We start from the raw sequence: 16,916 nt of genomic DNA, 5'->3' as shown, positions 1-16,916 counted from the left end.
TTCGCGTGCTCGTCCCGTAGTTCGGCATCGTGTCGTAAGGTGACGTGCTTCGGCGACTGCGTAGTCGCGTGCACACCATAGCACGTTCCCAATCGTTCGGAACATTTGTTAAAATCTCTGCCAAAAGTGAACGTTTCGTCGAAATTTCGAAATGAAGGCTCACGTTATGTCGTGAGAAATGCAACTACGAATGCAAATTTGAATTAGCGCTGTCAAATGTCTGTTCTCGACGACTTTGATACAATGACACGCGTTCGCAACGCACGTACGATATTTTGTATAATACGTGGAAGTTTTCTTGGTTTGCAATAGAGAATTAAAGAAAAAAGGAATAAAATGATTTAAGGTGACGCGTATGTTATCGTTCAAGAATAGGAGGAAAATGCACGTGCTGACATCTAACACTCGATTGACAGTCGCGTCGCAGAACGCTGCAGGTAAGAGTGTGATGTAAATACAAAACGAATCGTAGCTACGTGGAAACATCAGGATACGTGGGAACGAATTGTGAGAAAGATGACAGCCACGAATTACTTGGATCTGGATATTAATAAATTGTTCGAGGAGTACACGATAAAGGAGATCGAAGGGATTCAAAAGAAGATTCAGTATGAGAGCGACAGGAAAAAGATTGAGCTTAGAACTTTAGTTGGGTAAAGTTCTGTTTTAATGACTTAAAGTAATTGGTTATTATTTTCTGTGTGATTGATATTCACGGATTTGCTTAGTGAAATCAATAAATTGTCATTCAATAGACGAAATCTATAAGTACAACAGTTGCTGTCGTAGGGTTATTAATTTGATCTACGAGTACGTTCATTACAAGCATAAATCTTTTTCAGGGAAAGGTATCGTGATCTGATATTAGCTGCAGACACAATTGGGAAAATGAAGATAACATCTGAGAGAGTTATATCAAGAATAATTAATATCGAAGACAAATTCAGGGAATTACAAAAAAAGTACCTTATTGGATTTAAAATAAATTCAGTTGAGAATGAAGATGATAGGTATTTGTAATAATTTTCTTCTTTTTAAATAACATATAATGTTGTTGTATGTAACATTTATATTTTTACACAGGAATAATGGAGCAAGTCAAGATTCAGTTATCATTCAAATAAAAATCTTGATGGATATACCTCAATATATTTGGTCTAGTATTGAGAACAAGGACTTATTATTTGCTACACAATTGTATTTAGTAGCTCAACATATAAATTATAGTCTATTGTTTGAAGTGGGAAACACAGACTTAGTACTTAAATACCCAATTGTATCTAAGCAATGGGATGTTATTAGTCAGTTCAAGACTATTATCTTCAATGAATGTAACAATGTGTTACAATCATTGAATGTACAGTCAGGGGTTGGTATATCCATTTTATAATAGTCTTATAAATTAAATTGCAATTATAAAGTAACATTCTGATTTTAGAGCATAGCAAATTGTCTAGCAGCACTTGTACTGTTAAATGGAACTTCGTCCTCAGATTTGTTAGATAAATTAATATCAATGCGTAATCATGCGGTTGAATCTATTGTTAGAGACGAAAATGATAATAGTGTCAAAAAGAAAATAAAATCGTGTATTGAAGTATTGATTCAAACGATTAGTTTGATTTATTCTTGCTTCATAAGTAAGTGATACATTTCATACGTATAGAACATATTGCGTTACAATACAGCATTGAGTAATAATTAATTGTAGATTCAGATGGAAAGTCAGGAGGTCTTGTTTCACAATACTTAACAAAAATTCAAGACCAAGAAACATACTATCTGCTCTCTCAATTAAATTTGAATCAAGAATTATTGACGGAATTTCTTCCTCTTGTGACCAAACAACACAAACCGTTTGTCACACATACTTTTGAAAATTTCTCTATACTCGATCTTCAAAAAAGCATCAAAACCTGGCTTGATTGGGTAGCTGAATTTTGCAATCGTGAAATTACGAAACTTTTAGATTTAATAATATCCATAAAAGGTTTATACTATGTCCGTGAAGAAGCTGTCAGCATTAATCTACCTGAGAATTGGAATTCAATATGGGAGGAACTCTCTCTTCCAAAAATAACCTTCTGGGTGGAATTCTTTCAACCTTTAATATCGCATAGAGTAAAACGTATATAACATAGATACAAATATAAAATATGTTTGTTTATTATTATTAAATTGGACGTAGTAACACTGTTAATATTTTATTAGGTATCATAGACGATAAATGGATGGAAACTACTACTACGTTAAAGTCTGACATGATTGAACTATTGGGTAAAGTACTTCACGATAAATTCGAGTATCCAGAACACGATCTACGATGGTTTGTTTGGAAAGACTCTCCAAGTGACATTCCTCAAAAGCTCACCAAGAATGGTGGCTTAGATAATAAAAGATCTCTATTAATGAAAACCAAAGGATATTCACCAAATATTCTGAAGCTATGTGAAAATTTTGACTCAAATTTGCACGCTCTACTGGAAGATCTCGAGCAATATTTGTACGAAACAGAGCGCGTTATGTCTATCAAGGACAATCTATTATCCACAAATATATATTTAATTTCAAATTCATTTTCTGATCGTGCTGAAATTCAAGAACATTTGCAAATTACCAGTACCGGCATGATTGAAGATTTTATCAATTTTGCAAAGACAACATGTGTAAATGATAAGCCTGAACACGGTCAACGTAATATAAATGCTGTTGTAACAGCAAGGTTTCTTCTAGCATTGACAACATTAAGTTCGAATTTGAATAAATGTTTTACACTTTCAAAAGTGTCAGGGTTGACTATAACAAACGCCAAATGGCAATCAATTTGTGATAAATTGAAAGAAGAAAGCACTTTTGTTTGGTCAATCTGGGCTAAAACGTACAAAGTTAGGATAAGTGAGCACAAGGAAAAATTTATATCGAAGGAATCATTGGACGGTTATCCAATACATTTAATTATATCGGAATGGGAGAAAGTAATTATCGAAGAGGATTCTGGAGAGGGCAGAAGAATGAAGTCAGAAATTTTAATACCACATCAACCGTCCATACAGTTACAGAAATTCTTAACTGCTATTAATAAAGATTTGAATAAAGTAATACCCCATACTCTTCCAAAGTAAGTTTTGAAATTTATATGAATTAAATTTTATGAACATTTTTAATTTTAATTTCTTATCATAGAAAAGTGCTACATGAAATTATAGAAGACGTTGTGACGGAATTACTAAATTATTACCTAATCGCGTCAAGCAATACGAGCCTTTCTCAGAAACAAGCCTTCCAAGTATTATTCGATATAAAGTATTCTAGTCTACTTATGATACCCCGTGAAAATAAAATTTTATCAGAATTATCAACCAAAGTTTCTGACAGTATATTGTCAAAAATCGATCCATTCGATTACGATGTTTTTAACCCTTTCATTCACGCTAACGTAAAGAAAAGCATTCAAAGATCACTGGTAAATATTTGTCCAATTTTTTTGGTATTCTATTAATCAATGTATTTGTATAATTATGTTCTAAATATTTCTTGGTTGTAGCTCATATTAGGAAACCTAGTACCTCATTTGGAGCAATTACACTCGGTTTTAGGAGCACGAAACGAATACAGTAATGCTGAAAGCGTGAAATCGGATTTACCTTCAGTCCTGGCTTTATGCACTGGAGCGCCATGGTTCCCACCTTTAACAGTAACAACTCCAGCAAGAAATTTGCCTCTTGTTGCTGTAACTTTACCAGAAAAGACACAGGTAGACATCTGCTCTTTAAATTTGGAAATTTTCTAAGTATATTTTCAAAATTCCATTTAAATATAGTAGTTTGTAAAATTGTTCCTATCGCCTATTTATGAATGTTTGTTTCATTTAAATGCATATGTACCCTTAGATTGCCAGAGTATTCAGATAAGATAGCTCGTGCATTTGATTGCGGTAAGGAAACGATGTTACATCTTTTGCTTAAATAGACTGATTTTTAATTAACAGAGTAACCAAGCATATGCTAGAAATGCGTTAATTTCATGTACTATAATTTTTGGCTGATGTTATTGTAACAATATATGAGTTTCAGGTTTCCACGTGAATAGTGCAAAGTTTTAATTCAGTGTTTTGTATGTGTTAATATAGCGCAAAAAATCTACTAACAAGGAAAATACGAAAAATGATTCAGCCGGAGCGACGATCAAATCTGGAGCAGCGGCATTTTTCGGAGCGATGGGTTCGGATTGGTTCAGCAGTAGCTAATTTATTTTTTCAACTTGATATAAAAATTGTAAATATTTTATTATATATAGATGTTAAGTATATTTATGTAAATACCATAGTATTGAATTGCCTTCTTGACAGCGATGTCAGTATTGAATAAAATGTTTTATACAATCTTTAAATTCTCTAGAAATTTTTATCGTTTCTTATTATTTTCATTTCAACTTTTTGACATCACTCTCTTAATATCGATGTTTATTTATTCGAATTTTATAGATGACAAAATTTGTATAAAGTATTAAACAATAAATAAACTGCGAATGATTATGCAATTTCATATCTTTATCAATATAATCTAAAGAGATAAAACGTTTCACTTCATTAGATATTGTAATGAAGAAATATATGAACATTTGTAATAATAAATCTTATGTACTCTGCAGTTTCATTTGCATTCCCGCTTAGCTCCTCTGAGGTTCTCTCAGGTACAGCTAGGTAACCCTGTACGCTTGCGCCACAGTCGGCACGCTCTTGCACTAATATTCAAATATTACTAAATAAGTCATACGCCAAATCGTTTCACAACTTTCACCAAATTAAAATCTGGACGAAGCCACAAACAACTATCTAAATGCTCAACATTGTAAATGGCATACAAGAAATACCAATCATCGTCAATGAACATGAATTTCTCACGTTACATGTACCCTAAAACAATTTCAAGTGTAGCAGCTTAAATGGAAAAGAAGACCCATAAAGTCGTTGAATTTATGGAACGGAACACTTTGGAGGTTCCAAATCGGGCACGAACCTTAGCAGACAATTATGCTCGGCGCAGCATGTCGGTCTGGCGTCGTTTTAATCGTCGTGCACGACGCGTCATTCAAAATTTCTCTAGCGTAGCCAGCGCCGCTAGCGACGAAGATAAAGATGGAGAAAGAGGGCGCTACGACAGTTAGACGAAGATAGTGCGATTGAATGTGTCGTGGGTAGTTACGTAATTACCTTGACGAGGGGCTAGAGGGAGAGACGAGTGGTAAAATACGCCAGCGCAGTGTAGTACACGTTTTGGTATACGGCAAGATGGCCGGATGGGCCCAGCTGTGGTGATATCGGTCGTCAGACGTTCCCGTTCGCACTGGAAGAAAAAACAACGATACGAAACCGTCCAACTTCAGGAATACCGCTGGGATAAGCAGAGCACTCATCTTCGTCAAATGGTGAGCGAAAACACGTTTTAATTTCTGTTTGCCGCTCGTTGAAGGTACGCGAGCCGGTGCGTGCGACGTTTCGCGCGCTGTTTTTCAAACTTCTAGCAGACTACCCGGGTTCTGTCCCGAGGGTCGTCTGCTATGTGGTGGTCCCGCGGTACGAAATATTACTCTTCGCGAAGTTCGAAATTATACTTTGTCAACTTCGAGTCTCTCTCGAATGTCCCCTCGGAACTGAAAACTTAAAAATATTCTGTATATTTTTTTTGCAATGTAATTTTGACGAAATCACAAAATTTCGATGCCAGGTAGGGTATCTCGATGATTCGACATCGTTTACAAGAAATAAGAAACTTTTAATCTCGTTGAGTAACGAGCTTAAGATTAAAGTTGTTTAAATGTCTCCGAGACGGTGATAAGTTACAGTCACAATATTTTGATTAGCGTTCTTTTATCATCTACTTTCTCGGTTAATTCGCGTCGTTCGACGTGGTAGCACAGGTTCTTCGTAGTTTCAATTTTTCAACGGATTATGACTCGTATAAATGATAATGATACCATCCATGGAATGCGACACAAGTGCAGAGGATTAATGTGTATGCATTAATCATTGTTCCAAATTTGAAGTTGGAAAGATATTCGAACAGAGTATTCGGATTAACATGGCGCACGCGCAATAAGTGCCTAAAAAATGCACAAAAAAAAAAAAAAAAAAATCGTGTGATTCTTATCGCAAGTAATAATAATTAATAATTAAATAAATTAAGAAATTGACAAATCTGGAATGGAAATTGTTAAGCAATCGTTAAACTATTAAATCGTTAAATTATTAATTGTTAATTGTGAAAGAAAACCTATATATTTTATTTAGCAAATGAAAATCAAAATAGCAATTGATTTAACCGCTGTACGATAAGAATTGGATTTGTGTCGAAAAAAGTTTCAGGATCGATAAGAAACATTTTAGGCTGATGGACGATTTTTCTTAACACATGACGGTAAAAAATCGCCGCCAAAACAAACGACGACAGATTGGACAAAGGCCAACTGCACGGTAGGCTGCGTCGCGAGAACAAAAAACTCTTTGCACTTGTGATATTGGACGGAAACAGTCGCGATGCAGCAACGCGCGGTCATTTCCCTGGTGAAACGTTACATTTCACCTTTGCTGTGTCTGAGAAAGAGGAAGTACGTCAATTGAATCGCGTGGTAGATTTTAATAGCAGATCTCGATCTGTCTTTTTATTATACTATTATATTTCCTCGCCTGTGATATTACGCACTTAAATGCACGTATGGAAGAAAGTTTTATTATTATTAAACATAGCCTTTGTATTCGGACTGTATTATAATAGTTAAATGTAATTTTATTAGGAATATAAATGCAATTGAAAAATATATTTTTCTAACAGAAATGAAAAGAATATTTCTATGACCAATGTCTTTTTTTTTTATTACAATATACGTATAAACGTAAAATGAATAAATGCGTATTAAATATTTGTTAAATAATTATTAACTTGTTAGTTTTAAAAATTCCAAAATGATACGGTTGAATTTTGCAAAGAATTTTATTAGAATTTCATCTGGCAAAGTGCATTAATATGGAATGAATAAATTTGCAAACATGGTATGAATCTTGTTGAGGATTCTCATTTGAAAATCATTCTCGTAATCGTTTCTTCTTCTATCGACATTATAACTGACCATATTCTCAGGTTCTTCAACCTCTTTAATCACTCCCGAGAAAATCGACCGCGAAGACCAACTCGAGAGTATTTTTCTTTCGACTTGGCAATGCTCACCACAAACAAGTAGAGCATTAATCTGCTCTTTTTCCGTGTGGCGGTGGCCAGAGTGGGTGAGAAAAAAGTTTCAAAAGAATAACAATACTCGACGTCTAGTAAATCCATTCAGTTCGGCAAAGATTGTTTTAAGAAATTGATCAGAGAGTGGTGTACAATTTGTAAAATTATTTTTGTTAATTGTTTATAAAAGAAAACAAGTTTTTTTTCAATATTTCAATCTGACAATTGAAAACTCTATTTTTGGTTTTACCAAAATACTCTCTGTTTTTTTATATTAATTGCTCAAAATATTGTTTTACAGTAACAGAAAAAAAAAAAATCGTTTTATCAATCATCTGTTGCATCGTCGAGTTTTAGTGTCGTTCAAATAAAAGCTGAGTCAACGAAGTATCGATTATCAAATTTCTGTCACATTTGCAAGTAGTGCATTAAAATGTTTGTGCGCGATTGAGTAATTACTTTATTCTTTTTAGATAATTTTTAATTGGAATTCTTCATTCGAATGGCGTATTGATGAAGGGAATATGACAATCGCGAAAAATATATTTTTAAATTTATTGATCACTTTTATCTTTGTTTACAATCATTAGAACTAGAAGGAATTTATCGTCGACGATAAATGAATTAAAAATAATATTAATAATTTGTAAATCATTTGTTTATATTTTAATACATCTAAATTATTTATCCTGGGATAAAAATCATTCTCTAAAATTAATAATCTATATAATACAATAAAATAATAAAGTATATAAATAAAATCCTGAATAATTTTACTAAACAATTTAAATAATTTTATTAAATAATATAATTAACCTAAACAATATGAAATTCGAACAGTCACATTGATTCACAATAGTAAATAATCAAAATAATTCTAAACAATTTTGCTACATAATAAATATTCTACCAAATAATATCCATCGCAAAAATAAAGAATAAAATGATCTATAATTTTGCAATTAATTTACATCTTGCGGAAGATAAATATACTCTACAGATACGTATATTTTTGAACGGTAGTATACTTACTTGTATATTACCGAGCATGAAAATTCCTTTGATGGCCGCTTCCTTCAATGTTATCATTTTAAAGTACCAGCAGGTGTAATTTAGTTTCCCCGTAGGACGACGATTTTCATGGTGTATCATTACAGAAAATGATCGGTTATGGTTGATTTCTAGATGAAGCCATTCACTCTGATCACAGCTCAAATTGTAGCCTATTTGCTTATCGCCAGCGTAGATCATCGGATCAACAGTTAACTTTGGTACCTGGAACAGTTTGTTAATATATATCATCATTAAAAAATGTAATTCTGTAAATTTGTTAAAATGCTTGTTTCACTTTTGTTTCAAATATTTTTGTTGTTTATTGTGAATATTTCATCTCTGTTTTCGGAATTGTTATTAGCCGGTTTAATTAATTGTGACGTTATCTGAAACAGAAGGTATTAGAACGTACATAGTTAGGTTGATTGATGTTAGATGATTTGGCGAGAAGTTTCCTGTATTATATTACCTACATAATTATTGTAGTTTCTCTTTATACTGTTGAAAGTGATGTTTCGATTAATCCATTGAGGACCAAGAAATGATTTATCGTAAAATTGTAAAATTTAAATTAAAAGAGATTACGAAAATTAGAATATAAAATGAACACAAAATATTACGAATATGAACCCTTAATAAATAAATTAGTTAATGTAATAATGTGAAAGAGATATTTATTATTCTATAAAGTGTAAATCCAACCTACTATCGATTCTCGTTCCATTATCTAAAGCAGAACTAATAAAACCATCCCTAAAAACCAATCGCTGTATAACTATCCAATGAAACATGAAACCTAATCTAGTCAAACAACCCCTACTATAAATTTATTTTACCATTTCTCTTCTCAATCATTTTGGATTGGACAATTTTTGTGTCACATGCAATTCCATATAAAGATATCCTATTTGTCGTGTACCTGAATCGTATCATATTTTCACATAAGAAACTGTGTCATACTTCGATTTTATCTCCACTATACGTGACAGTACGAATTTTAAAACCTGGTTTGTTGAAATACTTTTGAATTTCGCGTTTCATAATACTTCATAAAGTAATCATATGTAATACTGATATTATTAAACTGCGAATTTTTATGCAAATTTTAAAATGCAAGTTACATAAAATGAAGAAATATGTGAAACATTTAAAATGTAATGTGCGTATGCTTTCTATAATATTTAGTGTTGTGGTTTAGATGTTACGTTCATTTTTATAAATAATATTTATATATACACATGTAACTATGGTAAATTTCTAATTTGGCTATCGTTTCTTTAATAAGAATTTTATCATTAAAACAAAAAATCAATCAGGGGAGATCGAAAAAGTTATATACTGATTAGTTTCTGAGCCCTCCATATATTTTAGATATCTATCTTAAATTAAATATCCACTTGAAGTCAGACTGCTTAAACCTCTTTTGAAAGGAAGATCATTAGATTGTTGATTTCGCAAACGTGTAATAAAATTATTATTGTAATTAACGATTATTCTACTTTGGATATTTTGTATATCTTCACGTATTATCCCAAGATTAAAATTAAATTTCCCAAGGTACACAAATATCCGCGATCTATTAATAAACAAACGCGATTTTCGTTTTTCACTTTCGTTTCATTTTGTCTAAGAAAAATTTAAAATTTCTCGCGCGCTCAGAAGTTTGTAACACTGTCACTTTGTGGATAAAATCGTGTTTCTTTCGAAAGATAAGATTACATTATTAAAAGATACCGATATTTATTTATAAATCGTTATCGTTCAATTTACATTTACAACGCACCTGTTTACCTATCAATGCTCAAACTTTTTGAATGCTCAAGCTTTTGTGACGCGACAGTGCTTATGTATTTCTATCGTTTCGTGACGGAAGGAAACGAAAACGAAACGATAGATCGAGCTTTCACCGGTAGCCACAGGCTAATATCCGATCGAGAAAGTTTTATCGCGACGACGTTTCGTCTTGATATAATCCCCGAGGTGGTTTCATTTTATCTAATCGGTCGATAGGCTGTCGTCGTAATCGAGTACCGCGAAACGTAACAGAATGAATGGAAAAGTCTTGGAACGAAAGACAAAAAGGTGATCGCCGCGTTCGAATTGATAAACGGAGATGGAGATTATCGGTGACTAATCTGTCTATGGTATCGATCGACGATCGGTTTGGTGAGCAGATTATTGAATCGATTCAACTTTTTTTAAATTTTTCTTCTTCTTTTCTTTGCTTTTCTTTTCTTTCGATTTAACTTCATTATATTTTACATTTTGTCACGATTCGTTGAATATTCGTGAAAGAAGAATTGGAAGATCGTTTCACTGTCTCAGTTTATTGGTTTTTCCTTTTTATATAGTATTTCGATATCGGTGAAAATTCTTTTGGCTTCTAATCTTTTTTTAAACGAGAAGCGGGAGGAAACTCGACAAGAATAATTATCTTTGACTTTTTTTTTAATTTTTTGGTCTTCGTTTAGACTAAGTCTTCTTTGGAATTTTTAATTTAATCCTTTTCAAATTTTTCGATTAGATTGAAGAAAATAAAATAATAATTTTTCTTTGATCACTTGACGATTGATTAATCCATGCAGTTTCTAATTTTCGATACTTTGTCAGTTTCTTTATTTCGCAAATTGTTTTCTAAAGGATTACGAGTTAAATCGTTTCAAATTACACTTCTTGCTGTTCCATTTGCAATTATTAGTCTCGTTCATATCAAGATTGTTTTTTTATGATCCGTTCCTGGCTTATCGCAACTTGTTTTCGTGCATTGTCTGTTTTTATTCGCAACGAGACACGTAAATAATTGTCTGTTATGAATATTTTATCTCTACTTTGTACTTTTCCACTTTCCTCAAATGCAAAACCCACCTCCTCCTGATCCACTGGAACAATTTATGAAATTAACGTTTAATAACTGTGAAAATTAAAAGACATGAGAAATAATACCAAAATGTTCCCTCGAAATTTCACGTCAATCAGACTCTAACAATTGCATATTTTTTTAAAAATGAGTAAGTCACACAGTCATTAATCATCACTCCGTGATCAAAAAATTAATTTCAAAAGAAGCTTAATTTCTTCTAATTATATTAGATGAATAAAAAAAAAAAAAAATAAATAAAACGAGCAATTATACTATTATTAATAATATAACATTTCGCAGTATTTTACGCAATATTTTATTTTACAGCACTATCATTTTCATTCTTTTCGCGAGTCTTCTCAGCTTAACATTTCTCGGACAATCTCGCTTGGTTTTATGAAACTTCGAGGACTCTATATAATTTTCTTTCTTACACGACGACTCTATCGTCTGTGAACTAAAGTATCACCTGGAAATACCCTTTCGAGTGTTCGATCGTTAACCGCGATTCTATCGACTAGACTCGAGTAGCAGGGTAAAAAAAAAAAATGTCTCGTTTAACCGCTCCCCGATTCTTTTCTTTGCGCCTCTATTCCAGCCGGCGATCGGATTAAAGTCGGTCGGATCGAACGTGTCGCGAGAATAAATACGAAACGCGATCGAGTTTCGTCGTGGACGACGTCGGCTGACCCAGATCGGATCGGATTTGTGGTTATTCCGACACGTTGACGACGGAAAAACCCTCCTCTTCTCAAAAATATCCGCCGGTGGAGAATGTCGATTTTCATTCTGATCCAGCGAATTTCAGAACTCCGCGTGCCAACACCCGGCTCTGGAGAGTTCAGAGACGACGAAATCGTTTCGAGAAATGTTAAATTGAAGAAGAATCGGCGGGGGAAAATAAAAAGAACAGTACTGTGTAAAATATTCTAAGATGTTACATTATTAATAATGTATACAAAGAAAAAAAAAGAGGAATGAATAATATTTTTTCAATTAACGCGTCGTTTTCGAGAAAATAGAGTTTGAAATTTCGTCAAATATATGTATGTATGTATAAATATATATAAATATATTTTCGAAACATTGACCAAAAAATAATCCAGGTCGAATGGAGAAAAAGTTCAATTAACATCAACGTTCGAAGTTCGAATAAAATGGCAAAAAAATGTTTTAAAGTATCGTGATGGATTTAGTCTAAGAAAGAAATTTTGTTCAATATTTCCAGAAACGCTTGAATCACGATTAATTTGCGAATATCTTTCACTATAGTTTCCTAAATAAATATATTTACGAACTGCAATTCGTTTGAGGTTAAGTACTCGGGAAACGGAGACACAATCGAACGTACTTTGTCTAATAAATTTCGAATCGACGTCGATACGTTTACTTTACGACGCTGTTGGATCGAGTATTTTATGCTGCACGCTTTCAAAGTACGTGTAAAATATTAAACCCAGTAGTGCAATAACGTAGAGTCGATTACATGTAAATATACGTATTACATATGTACATTCGTGTGTGTGTGTGGTATGTGGTATCTCTGGACATCGATACATTAGCAATTTGATCACGAACGCTGTTGAATAATTGAATGTCTCGACGTTTTACAATACCTCAGTGAAACCGAAATATCTACGATCTCGCAAGAGATATTTCAATTTAACATTGGGAACGTATCTGTCATCTGTTCTTAATAAAGATTCGTATTTCAGTAAATATGTTGCTTGTTTCAAGAACAATTTGAAGTTCATTTGTTTCAAGATCTCATTGTTACGAGTTTAATCTTCAGAATAAGAGAAAATTTAATGTTTGAAAAGAAAAGAGAAATAATGAAGTGCAGTGAAATGAAATGAAATTGAAAATTCCAAAATTAAGTTTAATTTAATTCAAAATTTTTATGACCTCCAGATTCAGTTAAGAGATTTATGAATTTTCTTTATTATCAATTATAATTATTACAATTTGTACTAATTATATTTATTTTAAGTTTTTATTCTTTTAATTTTCATTTCTTCTTCTTTAATTCTTATTTATTACTTATTATTATTATTATTATTTATCAAGCTGTGTTGTTCTACGTTTATTTATCCCTTCTCTGTTAATAAGTCTTTTATAAGTTTTGACAATTAAAACATACATATATTTCAGTTACTTATAATTGAAAAAAAAATGAATAAATCATAAATAAAATTCTGAATGTCGATTGATTGATAATCGTCACGATTTTCAATTGACACAATGGTTGTATGAAGAAAGAAATGAAAGAAGAGAACAGATCTAGTGATTCACTCAAAAGAGACAATTGGAAAGCTACATTAGCAAATAACATTTCGATCGGTCCCTTATCGTTATCATTATCGTGATAGCCTCACTATCGTGCAATCATCAGGTATTTCTTATCTCGTCGATACTTTGTGATTCATTCTCCTTTCTGATTTTTCTGGCGTTGCTTTGTTTTCGAATCTCTCAATGTTTCAACGCTCTCTGATCGCTATCGATCCATTTCCTGGAAAGGTTTTCTTCCATTTCCCGCAACTTACTTCTGGCGAAAGAAAATATTCCTTTGACTTTGCAAATTAATACGTACAATGTGTATCTTTCAATCATTTTTTTTTTCTCGCCGGTCAAATTTTTCAATCGTTTCTCAACAGTCGCAATATTTAGACATTACTTTGATTAAAGGATATTCTACCATGGGAAATTTATTTTTTCAATACTTTTGAGAACTTTTAACAAATATAAACTCTCGAAGATCGAAAAGTTTCTTCGAACTTGCAGAGTTATTTGTAAGATTTCAATTGTTTCATTGTTATTGATAGTCCTTGCCTTAAAAAACTTTTTCACAGAGAAATGTAAGTTTTTCACTTTCGGAAATTTTTAATAAGTATTAAAAATATTTGATATATATTAAATATTTTTATTTATTTTTTATTTATTCAATATTTTTATTTATTTTTTATTTATTCAATATTTTTATTTATTTTTTATTTATAAAATATTTTTATTTATTTATTATTTATTAAATATTTTTATTTATTTTTTATTTATTAAATATTTATTAAATATCCGGAATTCAGCGGAGAAGATTTTTTTTCTAATTCATGAAATTGACGAAGTTAGAATTTTTTTAAAGAATCTAAATGTGAATAAATGCAGAAGAAAATAAAACGGAATAAACTTATAAAATAAAAGTGTACTTATTATATTTAAAGTAAATTATTATATTTAAAATAATATTATTATTACTACTAATGTTATTATTATATTTAAAGTAATACGATATAAATTGATAAAATAAAATTAACAAGCACGACAAACATGCGTAATGTACGTCATAGAATAAATATCGACAAAAAGATGTCTACTACAAGAGTAACTAATTTTTATTATTTACATGCATGCATTAAAACTATGTAAACAAACATAAATTCAATAAGCGTTAAAACGAGGAATTTGAAAATATTTGCATGTCGTTACATTTCGTTTAGCACGTTGAAATTAAACAAATTGGATCGTAAAACATGGTAAGCATGCTTCGTTAGTTCGGGGCCAATTGATTCGAGGCAGTCTGATCACATACACGGGTAATACTACTGAAAAGTTTCACAGTGACTTTAAAGTGAATTAAATGAACCCAACCGCGCGCAACGATGTAAAATTTTGATTGAAATCAAATTTTACAGACTCCTCTTAATTTCGTTGAAACTCTGATATTTTTTTTTTTATACCATTCATCTTCTTCACTGTCTTCGAATTTTAATTAAATCACTAGTGAATTTTAAAGTAGAATTTTATCAAGTCATAGATTTTTTTTATCTTGGAATTTTTCAATTTAAACCGCAGAAGAAATTTTTACTTGGGATCTTTCTCTTTCTGGAAAGAAATTTATTTAATTCTAGCGAGCAATTTTTATTACCACTATTTTTAATTCAAATTTAGAAGCGTTGGATCAGCCAATAAAATTTATTTAATCGAATATTGATTTTTCTTTTGGGGATTTTCTTATGTACGTTAGTCCAATTCTTATATTTTTAGTTTGAATTCTAAAACGAAAGATTCGCCTGATGACTTTTTTATTCCATTCAATTCATTTGATTGGACATCGATTTTTATCGCTGAAATTCTCTTCGTCCAAGTTGGTTTAATTTTTATTTTCATTTTAATTTCAACGTCCAAGATCAATTTTAAAAGTCAGAGATAGTGAACATTCAACTCTTTTAATTCAATTGGATATCGGATTTTTATTTTTGAACTTCTGTTGTGTACGTTAATCTTTAGATGTCCATTGACGTCTGAAGGGACATAATCAAGGCAGCAAACACATGTGCCAATAATAGGGCATTTATTAAAACGACATAATCCGGACGATACGTGTGTTTAACAAGGCGTGCAACTGTTAGCACATCCCATTTGAATCGCGATTAATTGGGGCCGTGCCTTTTTAAGCCACCGTGTGTCGTCACGAAAGATAACTTCAAGAAAAATCCGATAATATTATATATCTGCTGTATATTTTGGAATTCAAATGAATTTTTACAGTAACAGAGCAATTCTCAAGGTATAAAAAATTATCATCTTCAAATCAGTCTGTCCAGGATTTTAAATTGCTTTAAATACAAGGTTCAAAGTTTCAAAAAATTATGAAAATACACGAAATTCCTAGAAATATTAAAGTATTAATCTCAGTTGTATGTTATTCAATTAGAATTTCAAAATGTTTCAAACAAGAATATTTAGACTTTCAAAAAGTTGTTGCAAGATATAAAGATTTTCAAAGTGTAAGAAATTATTAACTTCGATTATACATTGTCTATCATTCTAATAAGAATTCAAAAAGATAGTTTAGACCTCCAAAAAATAATTTTAAAACGCAAAAGTCCTCAAGATTTAAAAAACTTGTTAGTATTATTATAATGCTCAAAGAATCAGAAAATCTTTCTCAATCTCGAGAAAGACAAAATTATTAATTAAGACAAATTGCTAATTTTCTGATTACAGATTAAGGAACATGTTAGTATATATAATAATATATATAGTATATATAATAGTTATATAATTAGAGTTGAGGAATCTTTGAGTCTTTTCTGTATTAAATGATGTTATTAATGAGAGAGCCAACAAGAGTTCACTTAATTGATCAATTCAAAAGTTTGATTCAAATAAACCGAGTTCTACTACAATTGGCCACCTTGAACCATAACTCGTATTTCTCTTGACGCTTGATATTTTTTTTGTCTCTCTAAATAAAAAATCGGCGAATCATCGGCGATATCGCAAGCAGGGTGCAGCGATAAAATCCACGATAGTGAATGGAGTGCAAACACCGACAAACGGCCAAAGTTTTCCAGTCGAAACACGCTAAAAAAATATTCCTCGAGTGGGACGCGTGACGATTCCGAAGTAATCTTGCCGCGCGATTGGCCGGCGATTTTCGTTGCAACGAGAACGTCTCCTAAAAATTCCCACCTCGATTCGACACTTTTGTCTTGATGAATTGAATTTCTGCTTGTTCTGCGGTTTTCAGTTTTATATGCATTTCAATTCAATTGATTCAGGTGCTGTTTCTTGATCACTCACTCACTAACCTTTGGTTATTTATCGTCAATTGTTCTCGTTGAAAGAACGCTAAATTTTTTTTTTAAGTAGTAATTTCATGGTTCATTGCTAGTGGTTAATTAAATAAATATTAATAAATAATATCTTAATAAATAGTATCTAGATATTAATATCTATTTAATAAATAGATCTATTTAATAATATTTATTTTTCCGAAT

General features: G+C 31.5%; 2 protein-coding genes across 4 annotated transcripts in view; both read left to right on the top strand.

Annotated features, from left to right (window-relative positions):
- Positions 1 to 88: 88 nt before the first annotated feature.
- Positions 89 to 4,396, top strand: LOC122537621 (conserved oligomeric Golgi complex subunit 1). 3 transcript variants are annotated; one of them, XM_043670932.1, is made up of 10 exons: positions 89 to 653; positions 843 to 1,010; positions 1,084 to 1,369; positions 1,439 to 1,640; positions 1,712 to 2,128; positions 2,212 to 3,118; positions 3,184 to 3,463; positions 3,545 to 3,754; positions 3,891 to 3,934; positions 4,130 to 4,396. In XM_043670932.1, exons 1-9 carry the CDS (start codon positions 517 to 519, stop codon positions 3,909 to 3,911), a joined length of 2,628 nt encoding a protein of 875 aa, XP_043526867.1. In that variant the 5' UTR covers positions 89 to 516; the 3' UTR covers positions 3,912 to 3,934; positions 4,130 to 4,396. The 3 variants fall into 3 exon arrangements, with proteins under 3 accessions (XP_043526867.1, XP_043526866.1, XP_043526868.1); XM_043670931.1 differs by lacking the exon at positions 3,891 to 3,934; XM_043670933.1 differs by lacking the exon at positions 3,891 to 3,934 and having other exon boundaries at positions 551 to 679.
- An 858-nt stretch (positions 4,397 to 5,254) lies between these two features.
- Positions 5,255 to 16,916, top strand: part of LOC122537618 (ras-related protein Rab-32) — a 52,764-nt gene continuing 41,102 nt past the window's right edge. The window contains exon 1 of the mRNA XM_043670920.1: positions 5,255 to 5,427. Coding sequence (XP_043526855.1) covers positions 5,299 to 5,427 — 129 coding nt within the window. The 5' untranslated portion in view covers positions 5,255 to 5,298. The remainder of the gene's footprint in view (positions 5,428 to 16,916) is intronic.

This window comes from Frieseomelitta varia, unplaced genomic scaffold (assembly GCF_011392965.1).
Source record: "Frieseomelitta varia isolate USP_RPSP 00005682 unplaced genomic scaffold, Fvar_1.2 scaffold_922, whole genome shotgun sequence".
NCBI classification, from domain to species: domain Eukaryota; kingdom Metazoa; phylum Arthropoda; class Insecta; order Hymenoptera; family Apidae; genus Frieseomelitta; species Frieseomelitta varia.
The sequence above is the reverse complement of the archived record's forward strand: the minus strand, read 5'-3'. Positions and strand labels throughout refer to the sequence as shown.

Bases quoted from the DNA above. Each gene is read 5' to 3' on its own strand.
- LOC122537621 (XM_043670931.1), top strand. From the start codon at position 517: ATGACAGCCACGAATTACTTGGATCTGGATATTAATAAATTGTTCGAG. The intron at 654-842 runs GTAAAGTTCTGT...AATCTTTTTCAG, and splicing joins GAGCTTAGAACTTTAGTTGG to GGAAAGGTATCGTGATCTGA. The intron at 3,464-3,544 runs GTAAATATTTGT...TCTTGGTTGTAG, and splicing joins AAAGCATTCAAAGATCACTG to CTCATATTAGGAAACCTAGT.